This window comes from Alosa pseudoharengus, unplaced genomic scaffold (assembly GCF_046254945.1).
Source record: "Alosa pseudoharengus isolate Yale_2024_CS ecotype anadromous, Long Island Sound unplaced genomic scaffold, YU_APseudo_1.1 YU_APseudo_1.1_scf_11, whole genome shotgun sequence".
Lineage (NCBI taxonomy): Eukaryota > Metazoa > Chordata > Actinopteri > Clupeiformes > Clupeidae > Alosa > Alosa pseudoharengus.
In genome coordinates, this window is record NW_027468576.1 from 6,601,455 (window position 1) to 6,625,807 (window position 24,353).

The 24,353-nt window shown below is 43.3% G+C and overlaps 2 protein-coding genes across 3 annotated transcripts; one reads left to right on the top strand and one right to left on the bottom strand.

The window, feature by feature from the left end:
- Positions 1 to 1,661: 1,661 nt before the first annotated feature.
- On the top strand, positions 1,662 to 15,038 carry alg6 (ALG6 alpha-1,3-glucosyltransferase). 2 transcript variants are annotated; one of them, XM_076277856.1, is made up of 14 exons: positions 1,662 to 1,886; positions 2,123 to 2,207; positions 2,342 to 2,431; positions 2,587 to 2,675; positions 2,886 to 2,968; positions 3,291 to 3,355; positions 3,615 to 3,800; positions 5,753 to 5,888; positions 9,022 to 9,107; positions 10,168 to 10,252; positions 10,373 to 10,443; positions 11,376 to 11,444; positions 12,637 to 12,841; positions 14,472 to 15,038. In XM_076277856.1, the coding sequence occupies exons 1-14, from the start codon at positions 1,805 to 1,807 to the stop codon at positions 14,667 to 14,669; spliced, it is 1,530 nt and encodes a 509-aa protein (XP_076133971.1). In that variant the 5' UTR covers positions 1,662 to 1,804; the 3' UTR covers positions 14,670 to 15,038. The 2 variants fall into 2 exon arrangements, with proteins under 2 accessions (XP_076133971.1, XP_076133973.1); XM_076277858.1 differs by lacking the exons at positions 10,168 to 10,252; positions 10,373 to 10,443.
- Positions 15,039 to 15,242: 204 nt separating this feature from the next.
- itgb3bp (integrin subunit beta 3 binding protein) lies at positions 15,243 to 24,260 on the bottom strand. The gene is made up of 9 exons (XM_076277859.1): positions 24,201 to 24,260; positions 23,940 to 23,991; positions 23,549 to 23,633; positions 23,107 to 23,170; positions 21,984 to 22,062; positions 21,692 to 21,779; positions 21,463 to 21,522; positions 18,477 to 18,530; positions 15,243 to 15,920 (listed from the first exon to the last, which is right to left on the bottom strand). Exons 1-8 carry the CDS (start codon positions 24,203 to 24,205, stop codon positions 18,478 to 18,480), a joined length of 486 nt encoding a protein of 161 aa, XP_076133974.1. The 5' UTR covers positions 24,206 to 24,260; the 3' UTR covers positions 15,243 to 15,920; position 18,477.
- Positions 24,261 to 24,353: the final 93 nt, after the last annotated feature.

The following is a 24,353-nucleotide window of genomic DNA, read 5'->3' on the forward strand; positions in this document are numbered from 1 at the left end:
CCTCGACAGAGAACTGACCTCTGCGGGAACACCTGCTCTCTGCCAGCGCAGGTGGGCATGCTCAGACAGAAAAAATGGCTTTTCCCCACAACCCCCAGAGGACGTCGGTCAACCAGAGTTGAAGACCATGGGTAGGTTCCCAAATACAGCGTTTCTTGGCGTTTGAAGAAGACTAAAAGGTATGCCAACATTACAAAGGATGTTTACTTTTCAACGTGTGTGAAGAATTCTAAGTAGCCCCAGACCTACCTTCAGAGTCTGAATCCATTTTTCTAGATTCGTTTATTGTCATTCACGTTAATGGTTTGAACATGCGCGAGATGAGGATAGCCATGACTGCAGAGCAGGCTGTAGATGTTACCTAGTTAAAAACACCTTAATATCCTTGATTTAATAACCCCACCCCCCTTCGCTGTTGCAACCTTCCAACCACTTCCCCTCCCCAAGTTAGTGGCTAAAGTAATTTTAGCTGCTTTCATCAAACATACATGATGGTTTGTCCTAATCCTACACATTGCTGGGAGCCTATAGGCCAATCTAATCTAATTAATAAATAAAAACTCGTCTAAACTTGTCTAAAATGGTTTGCCAGCAACATGCTAATTTACAATTTAATTTAAGTCCCATGTTTTAGACAAACAAAAATGGATGAAAAAATCACTCAAAAACATAGCCTTCAATATCAAGGTAGCATGCACATTCTTTTCACCATCTCCACTGATTTTGCTGCAACATCACAAAGGTGCAGACTGAAGTTACAGGCTACAGAACAACAAAGACATGCTGGCCCTTATCATGAGAGGAATGACAGGCTCTTCCATCTCCTGGAGCTGATCATCGCCAGTAAATGTAGATACAGCAGTTAGTGAATATTTAAAAGGCACAGAGATGGAGCAATACATGACAAAGTAAAGCTGGCATGCTGTGGGGCATTAATAACTAATGGACACCCATGACTAATAGGCTTGCCATTGTAATGAAAGTGTCATTGCAAATCAGCAGTTGTCCAGAGTTATTATTATTTATAAATATTAAATGGACTAGCTACAAAAGAGTATTCTGTCCCCACAACTTTTGACCCATGGAAATAGATATGAGATGTGACCCTTTTGCTTTTGATGCCTGACAAATAGGTCTATCATTGGAGTTGTTTAACTGCATACTGTGTGGTGTGGAAGATTAACTTGTAAAGTTTCTGATGTAGGCTATTGCACGTATTGTGGCTGTTGGATGGGGGAAGCATTTTTTGGATGATAGTTTACACCCAATCTGTGTGGAAATAGAAACATTTTGTAGCATCCTGATACAAATGCAAGCTGGACCATTTTCATTTCTCATCTGGTGGGCTTATACATTTAGTCATAAGAAAGTTAGATAGGCCTTAGGCATTATCTAAAAATAATATTTTTTTCATGTAATTTTGCCTTGATGCAATGTCTTGTTCAGCATTTACAAATTGTGGACAAAAATAAAAACATACACTGCATACTTCAAAGGATTATTCTTTATTTACATTAAGATGGTCTTCAAACATGTTAACCATTCTTTGCATCAATGGATACAGTGTACCACTGCTACAAAGTATCAAGCAAGAGGAAATCAATAGATACATGAATGAGGGGGTGGAGAGTACAAGTATTACGTCATCAGTGTGCGCCGAAGAAGCGCTGTGAAGTCTGTGACACTCTATGGTGGCACTGACGTGTGATTAAGAAAGCTGGATCACAGAAATAAACGTTAAAACTAGCTATGAACTCGAGATTAAGGTAGTAGCTATATAGAAACATACTGTTGGCTGCCGAACATGGAGAACTGGAGTCTTGTGTCCCTCAGTGTTTTGCTCGCACTCACGGCGAGATGGGCAGTCTCGTTCAATTCATACTCAGGTTAGCTAAACTCGCGGTAACCTTTTTACTTTGCATGAGAAAAGTGAGAAGTATTAATTTATTATTAATTATTGCCTAGTTGTAAATAAATATGTAGCCGATAACACACAGGCATCGGTTGAATATACGGCGATATTAATAGTTAGTTGTGAAATGGCGAGCTTACTGGGCTGTGACAGAACTACAGTTAGAATAGCTCTCCAATTGATTAATAACATTCTGTCCCCTATGTTCAGGAGCAGGCAAGCCGCCGATGTTCGGGGACTATGAAGCCCAAAGACACTGGCAAGAAGTGACGTACAATCTTCCTGTTCATGAGTGGTTGGTCAATGTTTATTAACAACTGGCATCTGCAAGGTGGAGGCTTACCTAAGTGTTATGCTCTTGAATTGTAGGCCTACGGTACGTTGCAATGGTGGTGGTAATGGTCGACTAATTAATGTTCCTCAATTTAGGTACTTCAACACCACAGAGAATGACCTAAACTATTGGGGTTTGGATTACCCCCCCTTGACAGCCTACCACAGTGTCCTTTGTGCTTACGTGTGAGTCAGTCCTATGCCTCCTGTTCCCTGATTTGAACCCCTCCCCTCCTCCAGTATACAAGTCCATTCAACATGAGAGCCATAGCCATTAGGCAGCAGTGTGTCATACTTTCATGATCACATATGAAAACAGTTGTGTTTGTCTTCCCCCCCAGAGCAAAACTCATAAACCCCGAATGGGTGGAGTTGTATGTATCAAGAGGGTATGAGAGTCCAGCTCACAAACTGTTCATGAGAGCCACTGGTGAGGAACATTGATAAAGTGCTTCATATGGTACAATTAACGTGTAACAATCCCAATGAAAGTTGATTTTGTTTGTCAACAAAATGGAATGTGTAGATTATGTACATGAAATTGCAAATTTGTATCGTGTCTATTATGTCAAATGAGGTCATGTCCACAATGAATGTTTTATCTATATAATAATTTACACAAGTTGCTCTGTGTTGTCAGTTCTAGTGGCAGACATCTTGATATACATTCCCGCAGTTGTGGTATACTGCTTGTATCTTGTTGAAGGGACCACCAAAAAGAAGGTAAGGACTGTACCACATAGTTTGGATTGTGATTTAAAATAGGAAAAGTTTTCTTTTAATATATTTGTATTTGTTGTATTCTCATGTTTCAGATGGCTCTGCTGGCATGATTGAAGTGTTTATTGTACACCATTGTCCCTGTGAAGCTTACATAGCCTTACCCATATAAACTCTTGCAGTCACTCCTTCTTAGTCATAATTTCAGAATCACCGCCACTACTCCTAACATCCCATTGCCATCTTTGCATAACACAATAAGTAGACATTTTATACGGAAAGTATGATTATGTGAATAAAGCTCCCACATTTTCCTTGTATCAAGGTCACCACAATCTTCTGTATCCTGCTCTATCCAGGCCTTACACTGATCGACTATGGCCATTTCCAGTATCCTTTTTTGAGGCATATGCATTTTACTAACAGACTGAATCAAAACACATCAGAAATATTCACCTTTTACTATTTTGATTGGTTATACACACATTAACTTCCCATTCTCTTGGTAAGCACTTGCTGTTTCATTGCTACTTCTTGTTGACCAGACATCACCCTAAAAAAATAAGATAAGAAATCTTGTGTACGTGTCAATGGAGACATTGAGTCATATTCTCCCTATAGTGCTGGTCCATCCTTGACAGACTGCCAGATATAATGGCGTGAGTCTGGGCCTGGCCTTATGGGGGGTGATTGGTCTGGGTCTGGGCTGGGATATGCTGGGCTCGCTGGCCTTTACTCTGGCTCTCAACTACAAGCAAATGGAGCTGTACCACTCACTGCCCTTCTTTTGCTACCTGCTGGGGAAATGTGTGAAGCATGGTCTGACAGGCAGAGGGTAAGAGAGCATGACCCGTCTACTGTCCACTCATTTAAGAGAACAGAGTGAGACTGTCCTATACATGGGTTTACATTTAGCCCTTAAACAGGCAGAGGGTAAGAGAGATTGACCTGTCCACTCAGCTCATATGAGAGAATACAGAGAGACTGTGACCTCTACATGGGTTTACATTTAATCATCAATAAGAGATGCTTATAGTTAAAAATTAGGATTCACGAATGGTATAGGTGTTTGGATTCAAGTCAGGACACAGACTTAGCTAGCTCATAGTTCTCACAGAAACTTGTGTGATTTTCTAAGTATCCTTTGGATCATTAACATGCTAGAATATTCTTTCTGTTAAGCCTCTGGAGACTGGCAGTCATCTTGACAGCAAGTATTTTGTTATATCCACATTCATGGTACCATCTAAAACGTTGGGGAACACCTTTCATTCCGAAGCAAACTGACCAAACTCATCTGACCAAAGAGTGGGCTCCCACTATTCATACAGCTTCTTTTAAGGTTCTTGAGTAAACTTTTGTGCTGAAGAACAAACAAGTTTTTTCCCTCGGACGTCGTCCATAGAGGTTTCTACTCTAGTCTACTTGTCACCTCAGACATAACGCAGTCATTAACAAGGGGTATAGTTTAGAATCTTTTGACATTTAAAGCTGCAGTTGGTAAAAATGTTTTGATCATATTCACTGAAACCAACACTATGCTCCGACAGAACAACATAAATCAGCCAGTTTTAGAAAAAAAACACACTTCTACCTCCATCTAGAGCCTGTTATTTGTTTTGCAAAAATCCACAGCACCCGGTTCTTCTGGTCCAATCAGAGGAGGGCTGTGTGAGATCTGACCATGTCAATCAATGGTGCAGTCTGGTGCGCACTGACGAGCACAAACTCGATGAGAGGGTGCTCGGTGGTAGTGGGGGAGGGGCATGAGAGTTGTAAGCATTCAACATTTTGGCAAAAGTCCCCTCAATCTTGTCAGACTTGCCAACTGCAGCTTTAATTGATATTGTATAGGGTTTTACTCACATCTGCTGTATACTGTATTTTGGTTAGAGATTAATTAACATTCCACATTGTATTCTACTGGGAGCTGTGACATCTACTGATATGAGGAGTTTTGAGTGAATGTTATCTGATATGATTTAATTTCATTGGTGTAGAAATGGTCCCAAGGCTGTAAATTTAAGAGATGTCCCGTGAGAACTGAAAAGTTCTGCGAAAGGTACTCATGGTTACCATGAGCAGGGGAGGTGAAGGCAGAATTGCCTCTGTAACTGCTTTACTAAATGTACTATGCCATTACTTTATCCACACTCAGCCTTCCCCTCTTAAACACCGCTATAAGCAGTAGCCCTGGTTTTAAAATGACATCAGTTAGCTGGGAGCATCCCTTTCTCCCACAGGCATTATTTCATGTACGGTCTCAAGAGTGTGATGTTACCAACAGGATGATGGGATTGAACTCTGCTCTTTGCGCTCTTGCATTTGTTGATTTAGTAACGGTGTACCAAGGACATTTGGTGGCAAATGTATCAGTGGATTAGAGAGCTCGGGGGGCAGCAATGTCCAGATGACACTGTTGCCATGCTGAAGGCCCTGTGCTATGCCCGCATGTGCATCTCTGGCATCGGCTCTGTTGCAACTGAGCCGGTCAGCTATCGAAACGCAACACATAGCTTTTTTTGTCCATTTAAGGACCGTTCGTTGGTAATCATAGAACCTGTGTGGTTACATGTAGGGCAACTTGGGTTTATTGTTAATCCCAATGATGGTGTAAGATGAGCTCAGTGCTATATAGATTTTTTAAACTTCCTGGTCAGAGAAGAGTAGTGCTGAGGAAACAGTCCATGTTCCCCTCAGCTGTGCATCACTCCAATTCCTGTTCTGTCAGCGCATTTGTCTGGTGGTTTTGGTCGAGCCTGCTAAACTCTCTCTGCTGCTCCCTAGGCTGCTCCTCCTGGTGAAGGTTGCTGTGACCGTGCTGGTGACCTTTGCCTTCTGTTGGCTACCCTTCCTGTTGGACTCCCGGCAGGTCCTGCAGGTGGTCCACCGCCTGTTCCCAGTGGCTCGTGGGCTGTTTGAGGTGAGTTGGGGACCACACACCAGCCAGGTTTCTTTTCCACTCTCTCTGCAGTGCTGCAGTGCAATACACTGCTGTCCTTGATGGCCACCAAAGTGCAGCTGGCTACCGTTACACATATATTTTTAAGACAAACTCTCTCAGCACACACATGTTGAGGGAGTGTAAATGCATACTGTACACACACACACACACACACACACACTCACACTCACACACTCACACTCACACACACGGATGAAAGTAATGTCTATATAAACTCGTTTGTTGTAAAACAATACTTTTAACCTGTTTAAATAAAGATAATTTTGGGGTAGGGTGCACACACCTAGTTTGAGGGAGTTTTAGCATGCATATCACACCTGTGTGGTACAAAACCATTGGAAAATCTCTTCAGCACAGAGCTTGAGAAACTACGCCCCTGTTGTGCTTACGTACATTTACACTCCTAGGTCTGTCACAGCAAGTGTAATAACTCACATCCACTCTTAACACTCTCAGATCCCCTCTGTCTCTCTAGCACTGCTGCTCCCACACTGAACCTGCCTCAAACTAACACGAGAGCGGGATCAAAGAAAACAGGAATAAATCCACCAGAGGTCGGCGGATCACTTTTCAGTGGATCAGCGGCCTTCGAGCATGCAGGGAGGATGAATCCGCCTCTAATTTACAGCTGAACGCTTTTCAGCACGTCGTTTCTCCCGAGCACGTCACCCAGGGCCCGGAGTGAATGGCAGCTCGCTGCCACGCACCCTAGATCCTCACCCCAAACACAGTTGGCAGAGAACCACCCTGCTACCCCCATTCCAAACTGACACATACATCCGCGTACGCACTCCGTATTCAAACTCGCATGTGAGACGGCGGGCTCACAGCAGCTGTGGAAAGGGAGAAGAGAACATGGTGTGAAGAAAAGCAGCTACAGAGTGTGTGTGTGTGTGTGTGTGTGTGTGTGTGTGTGTATGTATTGTCCACAGCAGTCAGTAAAATAATACTGGGTACCGCACTGGACAGTAGCCAAGCTTTCCACAGGCACCCTTTGAAACACTTCCACACCGAAGGTGTCACTTGAGGTGTGGAGATGTGAGAAGTAATTGAAAATACCCTGCTGAATATGACGTGTGTGTGTGTGTGTGTGTGTGTGTGTGTGTGTGTGTGTGTGTGTGTGTGTGTGTGTGTGTGTGTGTGTGTGTGTGTGTGTGTGTGTGTGTGTGTGTGTGTGTGTGTGGGCAGCAGTGTGCATTTTCTCGTGGCATGGCATTAACATAATACACAGGGTGTGATCTCTCCTGATCTGCCAGCCCACATGTGTGAGGAGGAGGTGGTGGAGAGGGCGGCTGTGGTGCCGGCGCTGCTGAACTAATTGTGAAAGTGCGGGAGTAAGCATTGGTTCGGGACAAACGCCGGGAGTTAGTTTACACTCAGCGCGGCATACTGACGGCTCGGATTCCCGCACACAAAAATGGCAACAAATGCACGGGCCGAGGGAGATGCCTAGGTGAGGTGACATTTGCCGATGCGGCTGGACCTGGTGTCGCACAGCCTTGGGGCTGTATGTGAAGGAACATTCCGGAGGTCATTTGGAGCAGGCTTAGTTGGCAAGGCACATGGGAGGCTGATAGCAGTGGTGCTGGGGCATCCTCCTACTGAACTGGAAGCCTCAGTGTGTGCCAGTGCACACACACACACGCACACACACACACGGCTTAATGTCTGCTCACATAAAACATTCAACAGTAATATCAGTGTACATGCAGTTGGTCTAAACAAACCATGCAGTTGGTCTAAATGTCCATACATTCCACTTTCCCACACACTCATTGGCCTGGTATAACCAGGCACACACACACACACACACACACACACACACACACACACACACACACTCTCAGCTGTGTTTCAAAGGAACAGCTGTGGTTTTTAAGAGTAAGCACTGTGGTAGCCCCTTAGAGGACTGGAGCAGCAGCTTAAATAACTCAAGTAATCCCTCTGCTGCACTATTACTGAAGAGCCTCGGTTTCTACAGGAATGACATAGCAACTCTGCCTCGTACAGCTCCGCAGGTGGCCATTTTGGATCTCTTTCCATAATCATATGACTTGAACTCAGCACGTTGAGGAAACTGCAACCATATGCAGAGGTCATTTTGAAACTGCCAGGCATGCAGAAATGAAATGAGATAATCAGCTTAAGCTCATACATTTAACCCTGTGTCTGCAAGTTTACAAATAAGTAGATGGCTTTTTTTGACATCGCATGTCTGACAGGAAAATTTACAGTCGTAGGGACACTTCCCCCTGCCCTCTGCGGGTACAAGTGCTCCAAGGAATGCTGGTGGAATTTTTATTGCACTTTCAGTTGGGAAATGATTACTTAGAGCAATGCCACTTATTTGCTTTCTGTTCAGAGGCCAATGCTGTTTAAAGCAGCAGACCATATTTGTATATGCATCTAAATTTGAGAGACATGCCATAAATTTTCAATCTACCGGGAAAGCACATTCTTTTCTCCTAATCAATATAACAATGCTGTGTGCCTAAGAAGTATGTTAAATAAGCTCTTTAAAATAATATAATAATCCTTACTTTGTCAGGTCATGTTTGTATATGGAGAGCACATGACAATCAACTTTAAGTTATATTTTACCTTATAAAAGTAAGTATACTCTTTTGATCCCGTGAGGGAAATTTGGTCTCTGCATTTATCCCAGTCCGTGAATTAGTGAAACACACGCAGCACACAGTGAGCACACAGTGAGGTGAAGCACACACTAATCCCGACGCAGTGAGCTGCCTGCAACAACAGCGGCGCTCGGGGAGCAGTGAGGGGTTAGGTGCCTTGCTCAAGGGCACTTCAGCCGTGCCTACTGGTCGGGGTTCGAACTGGCAACCCTCCAGTTCCAAGTCCGAAGCGCTAACCAGTAGGCCACGGCTACCCCAATTGATTTGTAGAGCACTTTTTTACACTTTTATTCCTGTCAGTTGTTTTGTTTAATTTTTATCAAACTAGGAAACACTTTTGTATAACTCAGATTTTCAAATGCACTATACAAATAAAGTTGACCATGACATAGCATATATAGCATTACCTTTGCATGTTTTACCTTGTCATGTTTTTTTAATATGTGTGTTTACAGGATAAAGTAGCAAACGCTTGGTGCAGCTTGAATGTTCTGATAAAGATCAAGACCCTGATGACCATGGAGACTCAGCTCTCTCTGAGGTAATCCCCACTTCACTTCCCTTAAGACATACTCCATATCTCCATGCAGCCTGGATCTATTTTCCTCCTCCCCCTTCTCTCTCTCTCTCTCACTCTTTCCGTCTAACCCTATCCAACACATTCATATCCTCTATACAAAACTGTAATTGTCTCTGCATATAACGGAGAGTGAGCTGGTTATCTTTAGAAAATATCCTGTGGTCCCTGTGCTGTAGGCTTAGGCCATCACCCCTAATGCTGTAGATAGTTGTTTTGACCATGCGTGTTGGATATTGCAACCTTGTATGTTGGCATAGAGTGACTTCCACACTTAGCTGTGTTGACAGGTATTGTCAGACGCCTTATTCATAAAGTGTGATGCTCAGATGACCAACTGGGCTATATTTAGAGTTCCACAATAGAGATGTTGCCTCAAGACTGTTAATCCTCTGGATTTATACATTTTGTTGACCAGTGGACATTTAAGACTTAAACAAATGGACACAATGCTGGACAGAACTCTGTAATGTGTCATCGTCTGTAGGGAGTAGTGCCATTAGAGTGGGATGTAGACATATGTAGGAGCTTTGTTGCTCACACTTAAACATCAACACAGAAACTCCAAAACATGAGTTAGATTTCATCCTCACGAGTGTTAAGAGCCTCTGGTCCCTGGAGGGCCATTTAGGACTAATTAAGATCCCAAAATGGCCTCTCGTATGGATTGCCTGCTGTCCAGCCCGTTCTCTCTCTAGTCAGCACTTCTAGCGTCCCTCGGCCTGCCCGCCCTCAGTGGAGAACCGACTCAAGGGTTAAACCAATTTGAAGGGTCCTGTGAGCCTGGGGCTTGTATTTGCTGCATTTCCTGCATAGCAGGGGTCCTACGTGTTGACCGAGGCTGTGTATAAAAAGAGCAAGCAGCCGCACGATCTGGTTTCGCAGAAGGGCTTAAGTTACTGCAGTTTGGCACCGATGGCCCAGTCGGTCATATTTCTCTGGGTCAGTTTGTATGCGTAGTAAATCCTTCCGTAATGATGCATATGTATTTAATATACATCCCATCTCCTTCTTCTGATTTCAGTTTTGTGCTCACACTCTTGGCCGTCCTGCCCTCGTCAATAAAACTTTTCAGCAAGCCGACCCTGTGGCAGTTCAAACTCGCCTTAGTAAGGAATCTCTCTCTGTCTTTTGTGCCAACGTAGTTGATGCTTTAGCTAAAAAGCTGTCATTTTAGCACTGCTCTGCAGAGGTGTTGACTTTTCAGTCTGTCTGTTGTTGCCCTGCAGGTGAACTCGTCTCTGGCCTTCTTCCTCTTCTCCTATCAAGTCCATGAGAAATCGATTCTGCTGCCCGCCCTGTGAGTCTGTGTATTTTCGTCACCCGGCTTCGTCTCATTAATCACACGTGAGCCTATTATTCCGCGCCGCTCCGAGCGCGCCGCCCAGGAAGAGGAGTTGTGAAATGTCTTTCCAAACAGGACTGCTCCCCGCTGTCTGAGCGGAGCTGCTGAAAGCTGCAGTTGACCTGCGTCCGCCTCGGTTCCGCCACTGTCTGCGCTTTCCAGTAGTCCAAGGAAAGCAGCGCACATCACCACCTCAACGCCTGCTAACTCCTTAGGGTGCTTTCCACGCTGGGCCCCAGTTACTTAGTTTATGGGAACCTTATGGGGGGGATTGTTTATGGGTCTAATTAATCTCACTGCAGCGTGGTATGAACAGACACATACACACATGCGTATTGCAGCTGTAAGGCTTGCTGCATTGTGCCACCTTGATTTGTTCACAGATTTCCTTGATCTATTAATCTAGATTATCCAGATTGTTGCTTTATTAACTGTTGAGTTATATCTTGCACCTGTCGCCCAAATCAATCAGTAATGCTTGTTCCAGGATTAGTGGGCACTGGGCGGTGAGGGGGTTGAGGGGCCAAGGGTGTTGTTTGCTGAGGATCAGTGGCGAGGGGCTAGTGGAATGGCTGTAACAGGATCACTAGAGAGGAGGCCTGTAATTACCAGCTCAGTACACGCTTCCCGAAATGGTGTCAGCACCTCCCCCACCCATCAACATGATCACATGCATGTGTTTTACACCGCTCGGTGTCATTCGGTTAGTTTGTGTGTGTCTGTACGCCTGTCATTGTGCGAAATTATGTAGCCAACAGGGACATGGCTGTTCAGTACCGAAACCTGATCTCCATGAAATAATCTCCTTTGTTTTTTTGCCATTTGAGTCTTAATCTTAATGTATTATTTTCTTATAAACTGTTTTCTGTCTTGTATTTCTGTTGTAGGCCAGTGTGCCTTCTCCTCGGTGATATCCCGTTAGTGGCCATCTATTTTCTACAAGTATCTACCTTCAGGTGAGGACTGTGTTGTAACAAAATACATATGAGATGGTTAACTGGTCTAGATAGGTGAGTACTATTAGATGTCACCAGCACCTTTTGGTATAATGGACAAACACTGTTGAAACAGGACTGATGTGTTTTATGAACTAGCCTAGATGTTGGCATAGTAATGGCGAATGTTGAGCCGTGAAGGCCAAGAGGAAGCAAAGCCATCTAAAGTTCAACCAGCTGTCGTCAAATTCCTCTGGCAGGCAGGACTAATAGTTGTGCGCGTGGTTTAATGTGAGGATATTGCTGAATTATGAGACATAGCCCACATACCACTTAGCACTAAGCACGCTTTGTATAGGCACAGCCCAGTCATTCTGTAGATTCATTCTTGCCATTTCTTTGAGTACAGTTTAGGACAATTGCCAGCGACAGCATTTTCATTTTCCCCTATTGTTGGACACACGTCCATTTGTTAGGGACGATGATCCAATTACACATTTGAAGCCGAGTTTTTGTATGCCTTGAGTATCTATAGAGAGTTTGGTATTGTCTTTGTTTGTCCCAAGACAACAGCTTATTGCCTTAGCACCAGGATGTGATTTTTGCTGCTCTAAAAAACAATAACAGTGGTGCAAATGTGAGAAAACAGTTCTATTTTCCAATGAAGGACAAATAAAGTTCTCTCTCCTCAAATGCATGACATATTTATCTTCAACTCTAGAACCACTAAAGTGTGTCTAACAAAAAGGAAACTAAAGTGCCAGGTTCATATGAAATATACTATCTACTCTTCTTTTTGTGAAAGTAGAAAAATATCAGGGGCCAAGAAATAGTTTACTTCAGCAATTTCCTTAATATTACTTACCATTGTCTGTGTGCATATGAATGTGCATAGTGTTGACAGAGATCATACTTATGTCTCTTTCTCCAGTGATTGGCTGGAACATCATCCCCAGTTCCCCATGTGCATTTACTAGAAGAATGTGTTATTTGTACTCAATTATATTGACTCATGTAAACAAATATATATCTATGTTGTGGAACATAATTGAAGTCCATGATTATGCAAGTGAAGGTGAAGAGAAGTTATTTTTGCAGGTGCATAGAAACATTCTGTATTTCTGTATATTTTTGAATCTCATGAACACGGTGAATGTATTTGATAGACTAGTCCGGATCTAATGTGTGTGTGTGTCTGTGTGTGTGTTTGCAGCATGCTCCCTCTGCTGTTGAAGGATGGCCTGCTGCTCCCCTACGCGGTCACCTCCCTGGCCTTCCTCTACTTCAGCGTGTCCCTGCTGTCGGCCCTGCAGCGGTCCACAGACGAGCAGCTCCGGCTGCAGCCCTACCACACCCTCCTCAGCACCGCGCTGCCCTGCCTGCCCAGGCTCAACCTCGGACGCATCACCAAGTGGAAGGTAGGGCTGGAGACACAGGCCACTCCTACGGGATTTAAAGCCACTCTCATGCCTCTGAAGGTCAAGTTGCTCCCTTATCACAAGTGTCATATGGAACACTGGGGGTATGAAGAAGCATGTTTGATCATATCAGCACACACTTAGTTATGTAGTTATCCAAATGACAGTACTGTCACAGCTTTTAAACATATGCTCCCCCCCCCGAGAGCTGAACCCATGGCCCTGGTGTGTTGGCTTGTGCCAAGCAGTACTATTCCATCAGTGAAGAAACTGGAGCTTGTGGATCAAGTAGCAGTAGCCCTTGGTGTCACTGCGTTTAGTTTATTTCAGTATATTTCTATTACTCTATGGCGGGTCAGCTGTGCAGATTCGCTGACCAGGTTTCCGTCCAGCACAGCTCGGGCCGGTAGTGAACACCCGACAGCTGCTGAAAAGCTCAGCTCAGGGGGGAGCCGGTGTGCGCGAGGATGTCTGCATGAGACGTCTGCTTGGCTTTATATAGAGCGCACCATTAACACAGGTTTGCCTAGATATATTTATTTACTCAACAGGCATAAATAAGGGGGCCCAGGGGTGGGCATCGGGTGTCAGGGATGAGCCTCTAGCTAGCACCAGCGCTATCTCCTCTCCCAGCCCTGTGCTTCTCAGCTCCTATATAGCTCTGCGCAGCCAAGGAGCTAAATGCCAGGTTCTGTCGAGGGGCCATTGGGGAAGCAGGGAGGATCTTGTGATGGAGATGTGGTGATGAATGATAGCCTCTCACTTTGGACAAGAGACACACAGACGTGTGAGGCGGCTCTTGTTGGTTTTTCCATGTGTGTGCCCTGTCGGCTCTGTCCGGGCAGCTCTGCATGTCTGCGGTTGTAGATCTTGTGATAACTGTGAGGGCAGATCATGATGTCTCGCTCTCCAAGAAAGGGAGCGATTCAGCTGACTCAGTCACTCGGCCTCTGGTTTGGGCTGGCAATAATTACTTCCGGAACATTCTGTGAAATTCTCCACACATTATAAATGAATTTGCTCACAGCAAGAATAGCATTTCTTGCCAGTTGCACGCAGACCCATAATGTTGAAAGACACATTAACAAACATACAGATGTCTCCAGCTGGCCTAGTAATGCATTGAGCCAGGGTGAGTCACAATGGATCTGCAGGCTCTCCTGCTGACTGCTGTTACTTATGTGTTTATGTACACATGGGCAATTGGAGCATAGTGCTGAAAGGGTTTCCCCTCAATGCACAGCAGGGGAGAGAATCAGCTGTGGACGTTTTATGTCTAGAGTGACAGGACAGGCCATCCCTCCTTATTATACTGTATGCCGGGATGATTTTGACTATACAATGATTGTATTTCTCTCCATATATATCTGATGAAGACGCACTGAAAACTAGTTAAATTAATTACATTTGATGGTGTGTATTTGATGGTTGTCATTTTAGATTATTTGTCATTTTAGATTAAAATAAACTGACCTCATTGCACAGCAAGTGATTGTCTCCTTTAAAAAAAATAAAAAATTGTCAACATCTAATTGAGTTGGATTGTATTGATGGACTTATTGTTGTACTGCATTTATTGATATGGTGAAGCGTTAATAATAATATTTCTTCATCATATGTGTCATTCCAGTTTGTAGTGTCCATGGTGCTCATGGCCGGTCTGAGTGTGGGGAGTGTGGCGCTGGAGCCTCCTGCGCGCTTTCCCGATCTATTTCCTGTGCTCGTGTCATTCTTTTCCTTCTGCCACTTCCTGGGTATTCTGGTCTATTTCAACCTGCTGCAGCTCAGCGAGACTCCAGCTAGAAGGAGTGGCAAGAAAAGCAACTGAGGCGTGGGAGAGCACCGTCAGGGCATGTACTCACCTGAGAGGTCATAAATGTTTGTATACTGTATGTTCACATGGTTTTGGAGTTAGTATTGTTTTAGGTTGAAGGGTTTCTTGGGGGCCAAAATGTTTGTGCCATTTATAGCAGAAAATCCTGCTTGAAGGCTTCTCTAGTTAATGGATATTGGTTCAGAGACTAAAAGTGTATGTGTTTGTGTGTGTGTATGGGTGTTTGCCAAGGCTTTCTGTATGTATTAACATGATTTTGAAGTGTATGAGGGTTATTGAAAATGATAAGACAATTTTTTACACTGTGGATCCAAGAATGTTTTCTATCAGAGCTCTTCATTAAAGGCATTTTGTACAAATTGACTTATTTGTTTCTTGAATTACTGTTAAGATTAATACAGATCATTTCAAATAAATGTCCCTGTAACTTGTAAAACTTCACAAAGCCAGTAGATCAACTAATCATCTCATAATTTCCATTATGTCATCAGCAATAATCACACATACAACAGCCTACAATTCTTTAATTTAATATCATAAAACAGGTAATTGTAACAAGTCAATACAAAAGGAGTCCTCGCACAGAGCTGTACATTTGAACAAAAGAAGTGTAGGCCCAGGCTGTAAAACAAAAATGATGGAAGCTGACATGAGAGCATAACACCATAAAGCTGAAATAGCACAGGAAAGAGGCACAAGCCATCTCTCTCCCCACCTCGCCTCCATCTCCATTGGGACTTAATGACGGCCATTAAAAAAATCCATTACAACTATAAATGTTATCAGGTCACAAAGGGGCCGCTGTTGTTCGGCCTGTTCCACACTAGCCCTGCAGGCTACCAAGCACACACACACACACAGCCAGGAATATGGCTGTGAAGACAATGTCTGTCCAAAGTGTGGCTAATGGGAGTAAAACACAGAATGTACAAAAACAGGACTGTAGTGCTTAAACTTCTACAATCTGTGAGTGGAGTAGAGCATTCCCTCTTGCACACAAACACAAACACACAGACTGGCATGAACATCACAAAAGAGAATACAACCAGGTCTGTGATTATAAGCGAGTACTATTCCAGGTCTTCACAAACAGGGTGTAGTGAATGGACCACAGATGCTCAGAGGACGTGGTGAATATTTGTTGTTTTCACACGGCCCAAGCAAGACTTTGGTCCAGAAGAGGAGTCAGTCGGGTCTACAGAATAAGTAGGGTTGTCAGGTAGACCATAGAAGACAGGCTGGGATCTGTAAGGATCAGAGGGAAGTGAAGGAATAGGTTAGTTAGCGGTGGTCTGTCCAGCACCACTCTGCAAGGTGTGTGGGAGGTGTGTCATTTGATGGGTAGGTGTACGGAAGTGATAACCTGACTCCGCCAGATGGATTTGCTCCGCATATCCATCTGGGAACTTTTCATTGAAGAACTTTTGGGAAGGGGCGGAAATACTGGTTAGCTGATTGGATAAACCATCTGTCTATCACTACCTTTGTTGGTTATCGACGGGCCAAATCAACCAATTAGATGAACAAAGTGTTCTTCTAATGCCTTCGTTTAACATACAATTAAGTTAGGTAACGTGACTAACGTTAAGATGTTTTAACTTACCATTTGTATGTGACATGAACCTAATCAACGACAATTCCCATCAAGTTTTCACGGTAGGCCCTACACTTCTGAAGAAAGTATATTCCTCCATTGTGAACTGGAATCAGCCGTGGAGGATGTCTGTGTCTTTCATTCCTCCCAGCTGCATGGCTGAGACTCATAGCTTCACAGCTTACCCAGAAATACTTTCTAATTTGATATCTGTGGATGCAGTCATGTTGTTCGTTGCGTCACACCTCAACCCGCCTCAAAGCCAACGCTGATTGGACGTTCGTTTGGTGAACTGCTCCAAATTCTCTTTAACGGAAAGTATCCAGACTGATCTGCGAGTGAAACCCTGGAGCTCGTGAGATCAGGATGGGCTCACGAGGCTACGGAAGTGAGAGAATGAGCAAGAATGAAGTGACTAAGGGTTAGAAATAGAGATTTGAGTATGTTTGAAGATAGGGTGTGAAACAGTGCCGTTGTGCTGAATATGAGGATATGGGTAGCGATATTTTGTGAAATATTTGTGTATACATAACACTAAGCTACAATATAACTTCTTTGTACATTCTACATTTGGCCTTTATTTAAGTTAAATGTGCATGTAAATATAAAATGTAGGATTATTAGTTGAAGGCAATAATTTTAGCCTTATCAGGAGGACCATTTGAATTCTGTGAATGTTATGTAAGAATTTAAAAACTAAATAAAATTTTGAAGATAGATTAAACCATGTCAGAGGAACAGACAAATACATATTGGTTGTTGTAGCGACACATAAGCTAGCTTTAAAGGAGGGCTGGGTAAGCCAGTGCTGTGGACGTTGCTGTGGCCAGCAGCACCCTACTCTTCACCTCTGCGCCGCAGGTGCTGGGGGAGGAAAACATTTGCTTTGTTAATGTGCTCCTGGACTCTGCGTCCTTCAGGTGGCCTCCAGGGGTGATAAAGTGGCAGCCACACGATCCACCGCCGCACACAAAATAGGAAAGAGGTTTCTGTTCTCAGCAGCTGTTGCCACGGTGGCGAGGTCAGGGAACGAGCGCTAACCCTCGGCCAAATAAAGAGCAGCAGTGGGCTGCCTTTAAGTGTGAGTGTGTGGACAAGGATTATCTGTAGGTGCAACATACAAGAGTGCGCCCCAACTATGTACTCCACTGACAGTGTATGTGTGAGTGTGAAATGCATAAATACATATGTGTGTCTGTGTGTATTCAAGTAAGCCCATTTTACTTGTAAGAGTGTGAGGTGTGTGTGTGTGTGTGTGTGTGTGTGTGTGTGAGGGCTCACTCAGTGTCAGCTCTGACAGACCCAAGTGCCAGTCTGAGGAACAGTATTTTCGCAGCGAGAGCCGCTTACTGTTTACCGAAGAATCAACATTTTGTCAAACACAACAGAAGTGAAGGCTGACTTTCAATAGAGATCCGGACAGGGATAGAGAGATGTGCAAATGTCGGCCAGCACAAAAACTGTCAGAAAACAGAACTCTCTCTCTTTCTCTCTCTCTCTTTCTTTCTCTCTCTTTCTCTCTCTTGGGTTTATGAGTATTTTCTGCTAGTGTGGTTTTTGACATGGACAAATATGAGTGGCAGCCTCTTATATATTTTTACAGAGAGAGAGAGAGAGAGAGAGAGAGAAAGAGAGAGAATAAGTTGGAAAAGAAGGCTTGTCTCTGATGTCACTGACATTAAATTATATTGCACAACGGGGGGTTTGTGGCTGAGCTGAATTTAAGGAGATAAGAGAGTGGATCACATGCCAACAGGAGACAGAATAAAATCATGAGGCTCGCTAAAGCAAGCAAGCACGAACACACACACACACACACACCAAAGGAAACTAAACAGATAGGGAATACTATAATGACCTGCCATGTCAAACCCAGGAGAAAATACCAGCAAATGTGTAATGTTCTTTGCTGAAGTGTGGAGATGAAATATTAACATTTATTTTGTGTTTGCCATTCACTTTGTTTCTGTTAAGGCATCACATGAAAACATCAGCATTCATGTTATTGTGTTCTATTTGGTTATAACCTTCAGCCTCTGTAGCATCTCACAAAAACACAGCCACCTGTGAGCTTATTGTTATTTTGCTCAAATAGGGAAAACATTCACATTAATAGTATTGCTGGTATTTCTTATGAATCATAAGTCATATCATATGAGTAAACAAAGGAAGAAAAAAGGCAGAATTTGATGAGAGGTTTTAGTTACCTTATCGTAGGAGTGACTTCAGAAACTCATGGGAGTTCCCTGTGGGAGGGAAGCCTGAGGAAAACAAGAATAATGACATTTGTGCATAACCTAATGTGGGAGCTATTGAATAGGTTTCATGGAGCAGCTAATTAGCTGAACTGCAGGACTTTTGATTATGCTCCTGAGTTAACTAACATCTGAGAGCCTGTCAAATATCCCCCGGTGTTATTGCACAGCCAATGACAGAGAGTTGTAACGGTGCATCAGAGAGCAGAGGGGAGCTTTGGGAGAGCCGACGAGGCAGGATGTCTTCCTGTTCCAGAGCCTGGTTGTCTCTAATATACAGCACCTCTTTAATTGGGCCTGTGTTTTTAATCAAAATCATAAAGCCCTCCCCAAAACAGCTGCCATTCATCCTTCAGAGGAGCAGGATTGATGTGACCATCATAACTGGGGTCCTGGACCCGCGCATGGCCCAATGCTGAAAATTCCATCGCTTTTATTACATTTGAAGGAATCTCCCTTTAATGCAGTCTATTACGGCTGCCATACAAATCTCTCCCCACGCCCGGCATCCAATGGCCTGATCAATTTTTATACTGCTGATCCGTCCCCTTCCCTCTCATTGTGTCACCTCCAAATTCATATTATATGGGATTTCCCTTATGGAGAGTCTGCCATAAAAATCTGTTGCGCTGGCCCATGGCAGGAGGGCAGGCCACTGCGTGAAGCTAAACACCGGCCGAGAGGATCAAATTTGTTTCAGCGGTAAGCAGAACTGTTTAAATGTTATTTATTTGCCATGCTCCTAAGAAAATATATTGTGAAGTGCAACATTGATTTAGGACGTAACAATGTCTGTGGCGTGGGAGGTCGCGGGAGAAAGACAGAATTTATGAATCCTTTGCTCAACTCCTTTAATTGAATTTTCCAAATCTCTCGCCGCACACAAATAATCAATACCCTGTAGCGGGCGCGAGGCTCGCCCTTACAGAGTTATTGCAGCCCTTTTCTCTCCCATTTTGTGCTCATCAGCACATAAAGATGATCCTAGGCATTTGTCATGCTTCGGCAACCTGCTGTATTTACGGCCCTGAGCGGATCTTGAATGGCTGAAGAGGACAGGACCCCTTATGAAGTATCCAAAAACTTCTGCTTGACAGGACGCTGGGAGTTCCTCCAGGACTCTGCCGTGTCTTTGGTCCAGCTTCGCTCTGACTGAGATGGATGATGAGGTTTGAGAGTTTAAAGCCAGACTGACTGACAGCCCAGGTTTAGAGTTTAAATACATGAGTTTAAAATATATACAGGTTGGAATACCTGAGCTTAATTACCCTGCTTCTCCATTTCCCCCAGCTGACTGGGCAGGGTCAGGCCGGCCGTGGTCACGCCAGCATCACGCTGGCACCAGAGCTGGCCTCACCGCCGACAGGCTCAGGTGACAAGACAGGCTGCGGTCACACATGCCCCAGGCCACTGCGCCACCAAGTGCAGCTGTGTTGCTTGTCTGAGTTAGGACGGCCTCCAGACATTTTCATGTGACCAATAACACACACTTTTAAAGTGAAAACTCAACAGCAGTGCAACATGGGTGGGCCATGTTTAGCCAGCAGATTAGAGACTTGAGGGTAGCACTTGTTATATCTTATTTGGGGCTGAATATTTTTATGAGAATGTGTTTTTATAGAACTCCAAATCAAACACTCATATTTTTTGAGATATGGCCAACCATTTTTCCTTATTTCTGAGGAAATATCATCACACATACATTATTTTAGCAGAACATAGGTTGTAGCACTAGGTTGTGGCATCATTTTTTACCAACATCTGCACATCTGTGCAATTAGCATTACGCTGATTACGACTGCAAAGGGTAAGCAAAGGGTACCTTCTACACTAAACACTACAGACACGCACACCCGAAGCCATGCAAACATTTGCTAAAGCAAATACTTCTCTCTACAATAAACCTCTATACACTCTGGCAAAGCATCTCCAAGTCATCTGATGATATCTGAAGCTCACAAGCTCAGACATCAGCAGTTCTTGGCTCATGTACAGTCCCCGCTGCCTGTTTGTTTACTCTGTACGTATGCCCCCCTGACACATTCAGCCCTTGCTGCTGCAGCCCTGTTGTTGTAAGGCCTGCTTTATGCAGGGCGAGAGATTTCATGCTCCACCATGTGATAAAAAATGTGACATTCCTCCAGTGTCGGGCCACATGCAAACGGATGCGTGAAGGTTTCCCCCGGCGTGACGAATTAAAACAATTTCGGGCAACCTTATCTTAAAAACACTGAACTTTTTTCCTTCCCCACCAGACAATTCTCCCCATTCAGTTTCCACAAATCACCATTATGTGATCGAATCACAAGTGAAGCTATAGCTGCGGGCGTTATGTATGCCTCAAATAATCACATTAATTCTGTCTTAAGGGCCCCCAGCGCTTGCTTGTGTAAAGAAAACTAAATGTTGTTTTGCTCAGTGAATATAACAGGGAAAAAAGTCCCTTTCAGATGTGTTGAACGCAGGGGCCATAAAAGATTGCTGATTGCTTTTAGATGTGGAAATATGAGGCCCAACAGAGATGATCAAGAGTCAGAGCCTGTCCACTACACCACATTTCTCAGGAACCTGAAATCAATCTTCCCCTGTAAGTGAGCGGAACAGCAAATAGTTTTCTTTTCCTCCCTGTTTTGGATTATGAAAAGGTTGCGATAGTTCTAGAGTGATTAGAGATGATTCTGCGAGGAGGGTAACTTATCTCTGTCATTAGAGAAACAATGATGACTTTTGAAAATAAATGTTATTTACTTTGTGCCATCAGAGTGCTTGGTTTATTAAGTCTACAATTTTATCTGAGGATAATGTTTTGATATTTTGCGTAATGTAATAGAGTTCAATAAGCACAACTAAAATGTTGAGAATGCAGGTCATGGCGGTAGTGGTAAGGGTGATGAGAAATTGAAACAAGGACACCGATTTTGAAGATTAATTCACTCACCTGTGAAACGACTCTGTCTATCCACCATGTCCATGGCAAAACTCAACTCAACTTTGGCCACTGAAAATAGAAACATATATTTGTCATTTTGATGCTAACATTATTCTGATGATACCAAACTACCTTATCAAAAGCACGTAGCAAACATGAGTCATGTCATGTCATGTGACTTAAATAATCTGACATATGTTATATAAGTGTGTGTGTGTGTGTGTATGTAAGCACTCACCGAGCTCCCTGTGCTTCTCTAGTTCTGTCAACAGGTCACCAGGTCTCCTCGGAAAGAGTCTTCTTAACTCGCTGCTGCCCTCTAATGGCTAAGCCCAAAAACAGAAAAACGAAACATTCAACCGCTAAGGAATGCATAATGACCAACCATCCAGCTTTCTTGAACTCAGCTCATGACATTCTAATATAAGGTTCACCACAAAAGCCTTGCTATTCACAATAGTCTATGCTGCTGTTACATGCTACAAGGTGAAATGTATTAAGTATCAGACTGCTATTGCTGATTTACTCACCAAATGGCTTTCAAGATCCTGCCTAGCTTTCAGGATGGACTGTACTGATTTCTTTACCTTGGAACGCAACTTCTCCAGTCTAGCAGAAAACAGGGGACATCCAAAATTCTAATATTGGAGAATTGGCAAAATATAGTCATGCACAAACATTATGTACGCATCTAATGCTATCCTGTTGGTCATAGTTCAGACAAGATAGTTTCTTACACTGCGAAAAGGAAAATGAGTGTAGCCAGACATTTCTGACACTCAGACATTTTGCAGGTAAGCATTTTGATCTGACCTCACCAAACCTCTCCCTGTCCTCTGCCAAAATAAATGAGAAAGCCATCATGTGGAGACAGAGCACTGTGCTCCTCTATGATATGTATGTGATATAATGTATCACTAGTTCTCCTTTCAGCCTCCTCTGATGTTTTTATGTATATTTAAAGAGCTTCCTTCCTTAACTACGGCACTATAAAATTCAAAACTAATGCTTGTCTTGATGGATTGCAAGAACACCAAGTTAGTGTGCTTTGGGGAAGGAAATAGGCCAATTCTTATCCAACTATTTTTAGTGCTGTGTAAATCACTGAGGATTGGTCTAATGATAGAGACAAAGAGAGAGACCCTCTGCGCCATGTCCTGTCATTAAACTTGGATCTGTCACAACGGCCATCAGACAAGTGACGATGAAGAGATCCGCTGGTGACAGTAGAATCCTTCTTATTGTTGCTTAACATAGCATGCAACTGCACAGGGCTTTCATGGTGCCCATGAAACCAGTGAGTGTGTGAGAGGAGTAGCATGCAGAACACCAGATTAATGCCACACAATGATGACTAACTCGAGAACACTGGCAATGTCAATAAAGTACAGCACTCTATTGCAGTTTATATGTCAGTGCCATCCAGCAAGAACTTAGATAGACTCTAACAGCAATTTATTCCTGTTTTACTATCTAACCCAAAGAAGAAAGATTCTCAGTTCTAAGAATTACATAAACAACACATTACATGGCTATGTCCAATGCAAAAAAAGTATCAACACCCTTATGCTAAATAATACAAACTATAAACAGCTTATCAGTGTAAAGTTGACTACCACAAGTAAATCACTGAACAGTAATAATGATTCTCACTTATCCTGTTGTGCAGCTTGTGTTTTGTGGGCACTGCTGGTCTTCCTTCTAGCTTGGTAATTGCCTGTTCAGGAAACAGAAAATGTCAGAAATTCATAAAATCACCATGCAAATTTGGCTTATTGATGGTGGTTACACCCTGGGGGAATTATTCATGAAGTTCAGCCACTTTTACTTTACAACCAAGTTTTGTGAGTAGCTGCAGATTCACAGCCATAGCTGGTTTAATCTGGAAGAGGCTGGATGATAAAAAAAAAATGGCTGCACACATTCAGAGGGGTATTTCACAAAGGCAGAATTAAGACATCCAAGATAAGTGATAAAGCGAGGTTTGACATAGCGTTGTCTGGTCATCAAAATGAAGGGCAAAATCACATAATGATTCAAAAATAAAGTGTTTTAGGCAGTAAGGTGGTGAGTAAGACTAAATGGGTGTAGATACCTTTAGTCCCAGGGGCAGGGCTCATCACACGAGTACCTGTGTAAGGAGAGAATGTCCTCTCCAAAGCTGGCATCTTCATTGGTGTCTTGGGGATGGTAAAAATCTTGGTTATTAGATCATAATTACACATAGCCTACCACTGTACAAACAAGTTTACAATGAAAAATGTTACTTGAAATAGAAATGGACGTGCATGCACTTAACAATTATAAATAGTATTACAAAACTATAATTTTTAGACACATATTAAGCCTAATCTTCAGTGGGTCACATATTCAAAGACAGGACGAGAAATAACTGCGACAACATCTTCATGCATCGAGTGTGGAGCTGCTGCTGCTACGATTCAGTGAAAGTAGGTTATGGTACCACATCAACATCTTACACTTACCGCTTTGTCACCTACGCTTTCCTTGTCCTCTAGTTGGAGAGCCCTTTTAGCTCTACAATAAGGACAGAAAACAGGCGAAAGGTTATTTCACTTTGACAAAGCTAAGAAAAAGTGAACTTCAGCAAACTTAGGGGGAGGAGGAGGAGGGGGGATGCATGCATGCCTCGGTGAATGTTTTAGCTAGTTAGTGACTTTACATTACCAAATAAATCAGATTAGACACACATAAGTCAATACAAGACATTATTATAGGCTACTTACGACATTGTGAGATGACCCTATGCTTAAAATGTTAAGAATTTGGAATTTGGCGCGATGTGCTGAGTATTTACTTCCTCTGGAAACATAAGCTATATAAAAGGGCCGTGGCGGTTAAGTAATGTTTTTTTTTACAAATACTATTTATGTATGCAG

What these genes read in the sequence shown, in the direction of transcription:
- alg6 (XM_076277856.1), top strand. Translation starts at nt 1,805, where the DNA reads ATGGAGAACTGGAGTCTTGTGTCCCTCAGTGTTTTGCTCGCACTCACG. An exon ending in AAGGGACCACCAAAAAGAAG is followed by an intron (nt 2,969 to 3,290) that starts GTAAGGACTGTA and finishes CCTTGTATCAAG; the next exon opens with GTCACCACAATCTTCTGTAT. An exon ending in CATGGTCTGACAGGCAGAGG is followed by an intron (nt 3,801 to 5,752) that starts GTAAGAGAGCAT and finishes GCTGCTCCCTAG; the next exon opens with GCTGCTCCTCCTGGTGAAGG.
- itgb3bp (XM_076277859.1), bottom strand. An exon ending in AAAGCGTAGGTGACAAAGCG is followed by an intron (nt 23,634 to 23,939) that starts GTAAGTGTAAGA and finishes ACCATCCCCAAG; the next exon opens with ACACCAATGAAGATGCCAGC. An exon ending in CCCTGCCCCTGGGACTAAAG is followed by an intron (nt 23,171 to 23,548) that starts GTATCTACACCC and finishes TTTCCTGAACAG; the next exon opens with GCAATTACCAAGCTAGAAGG.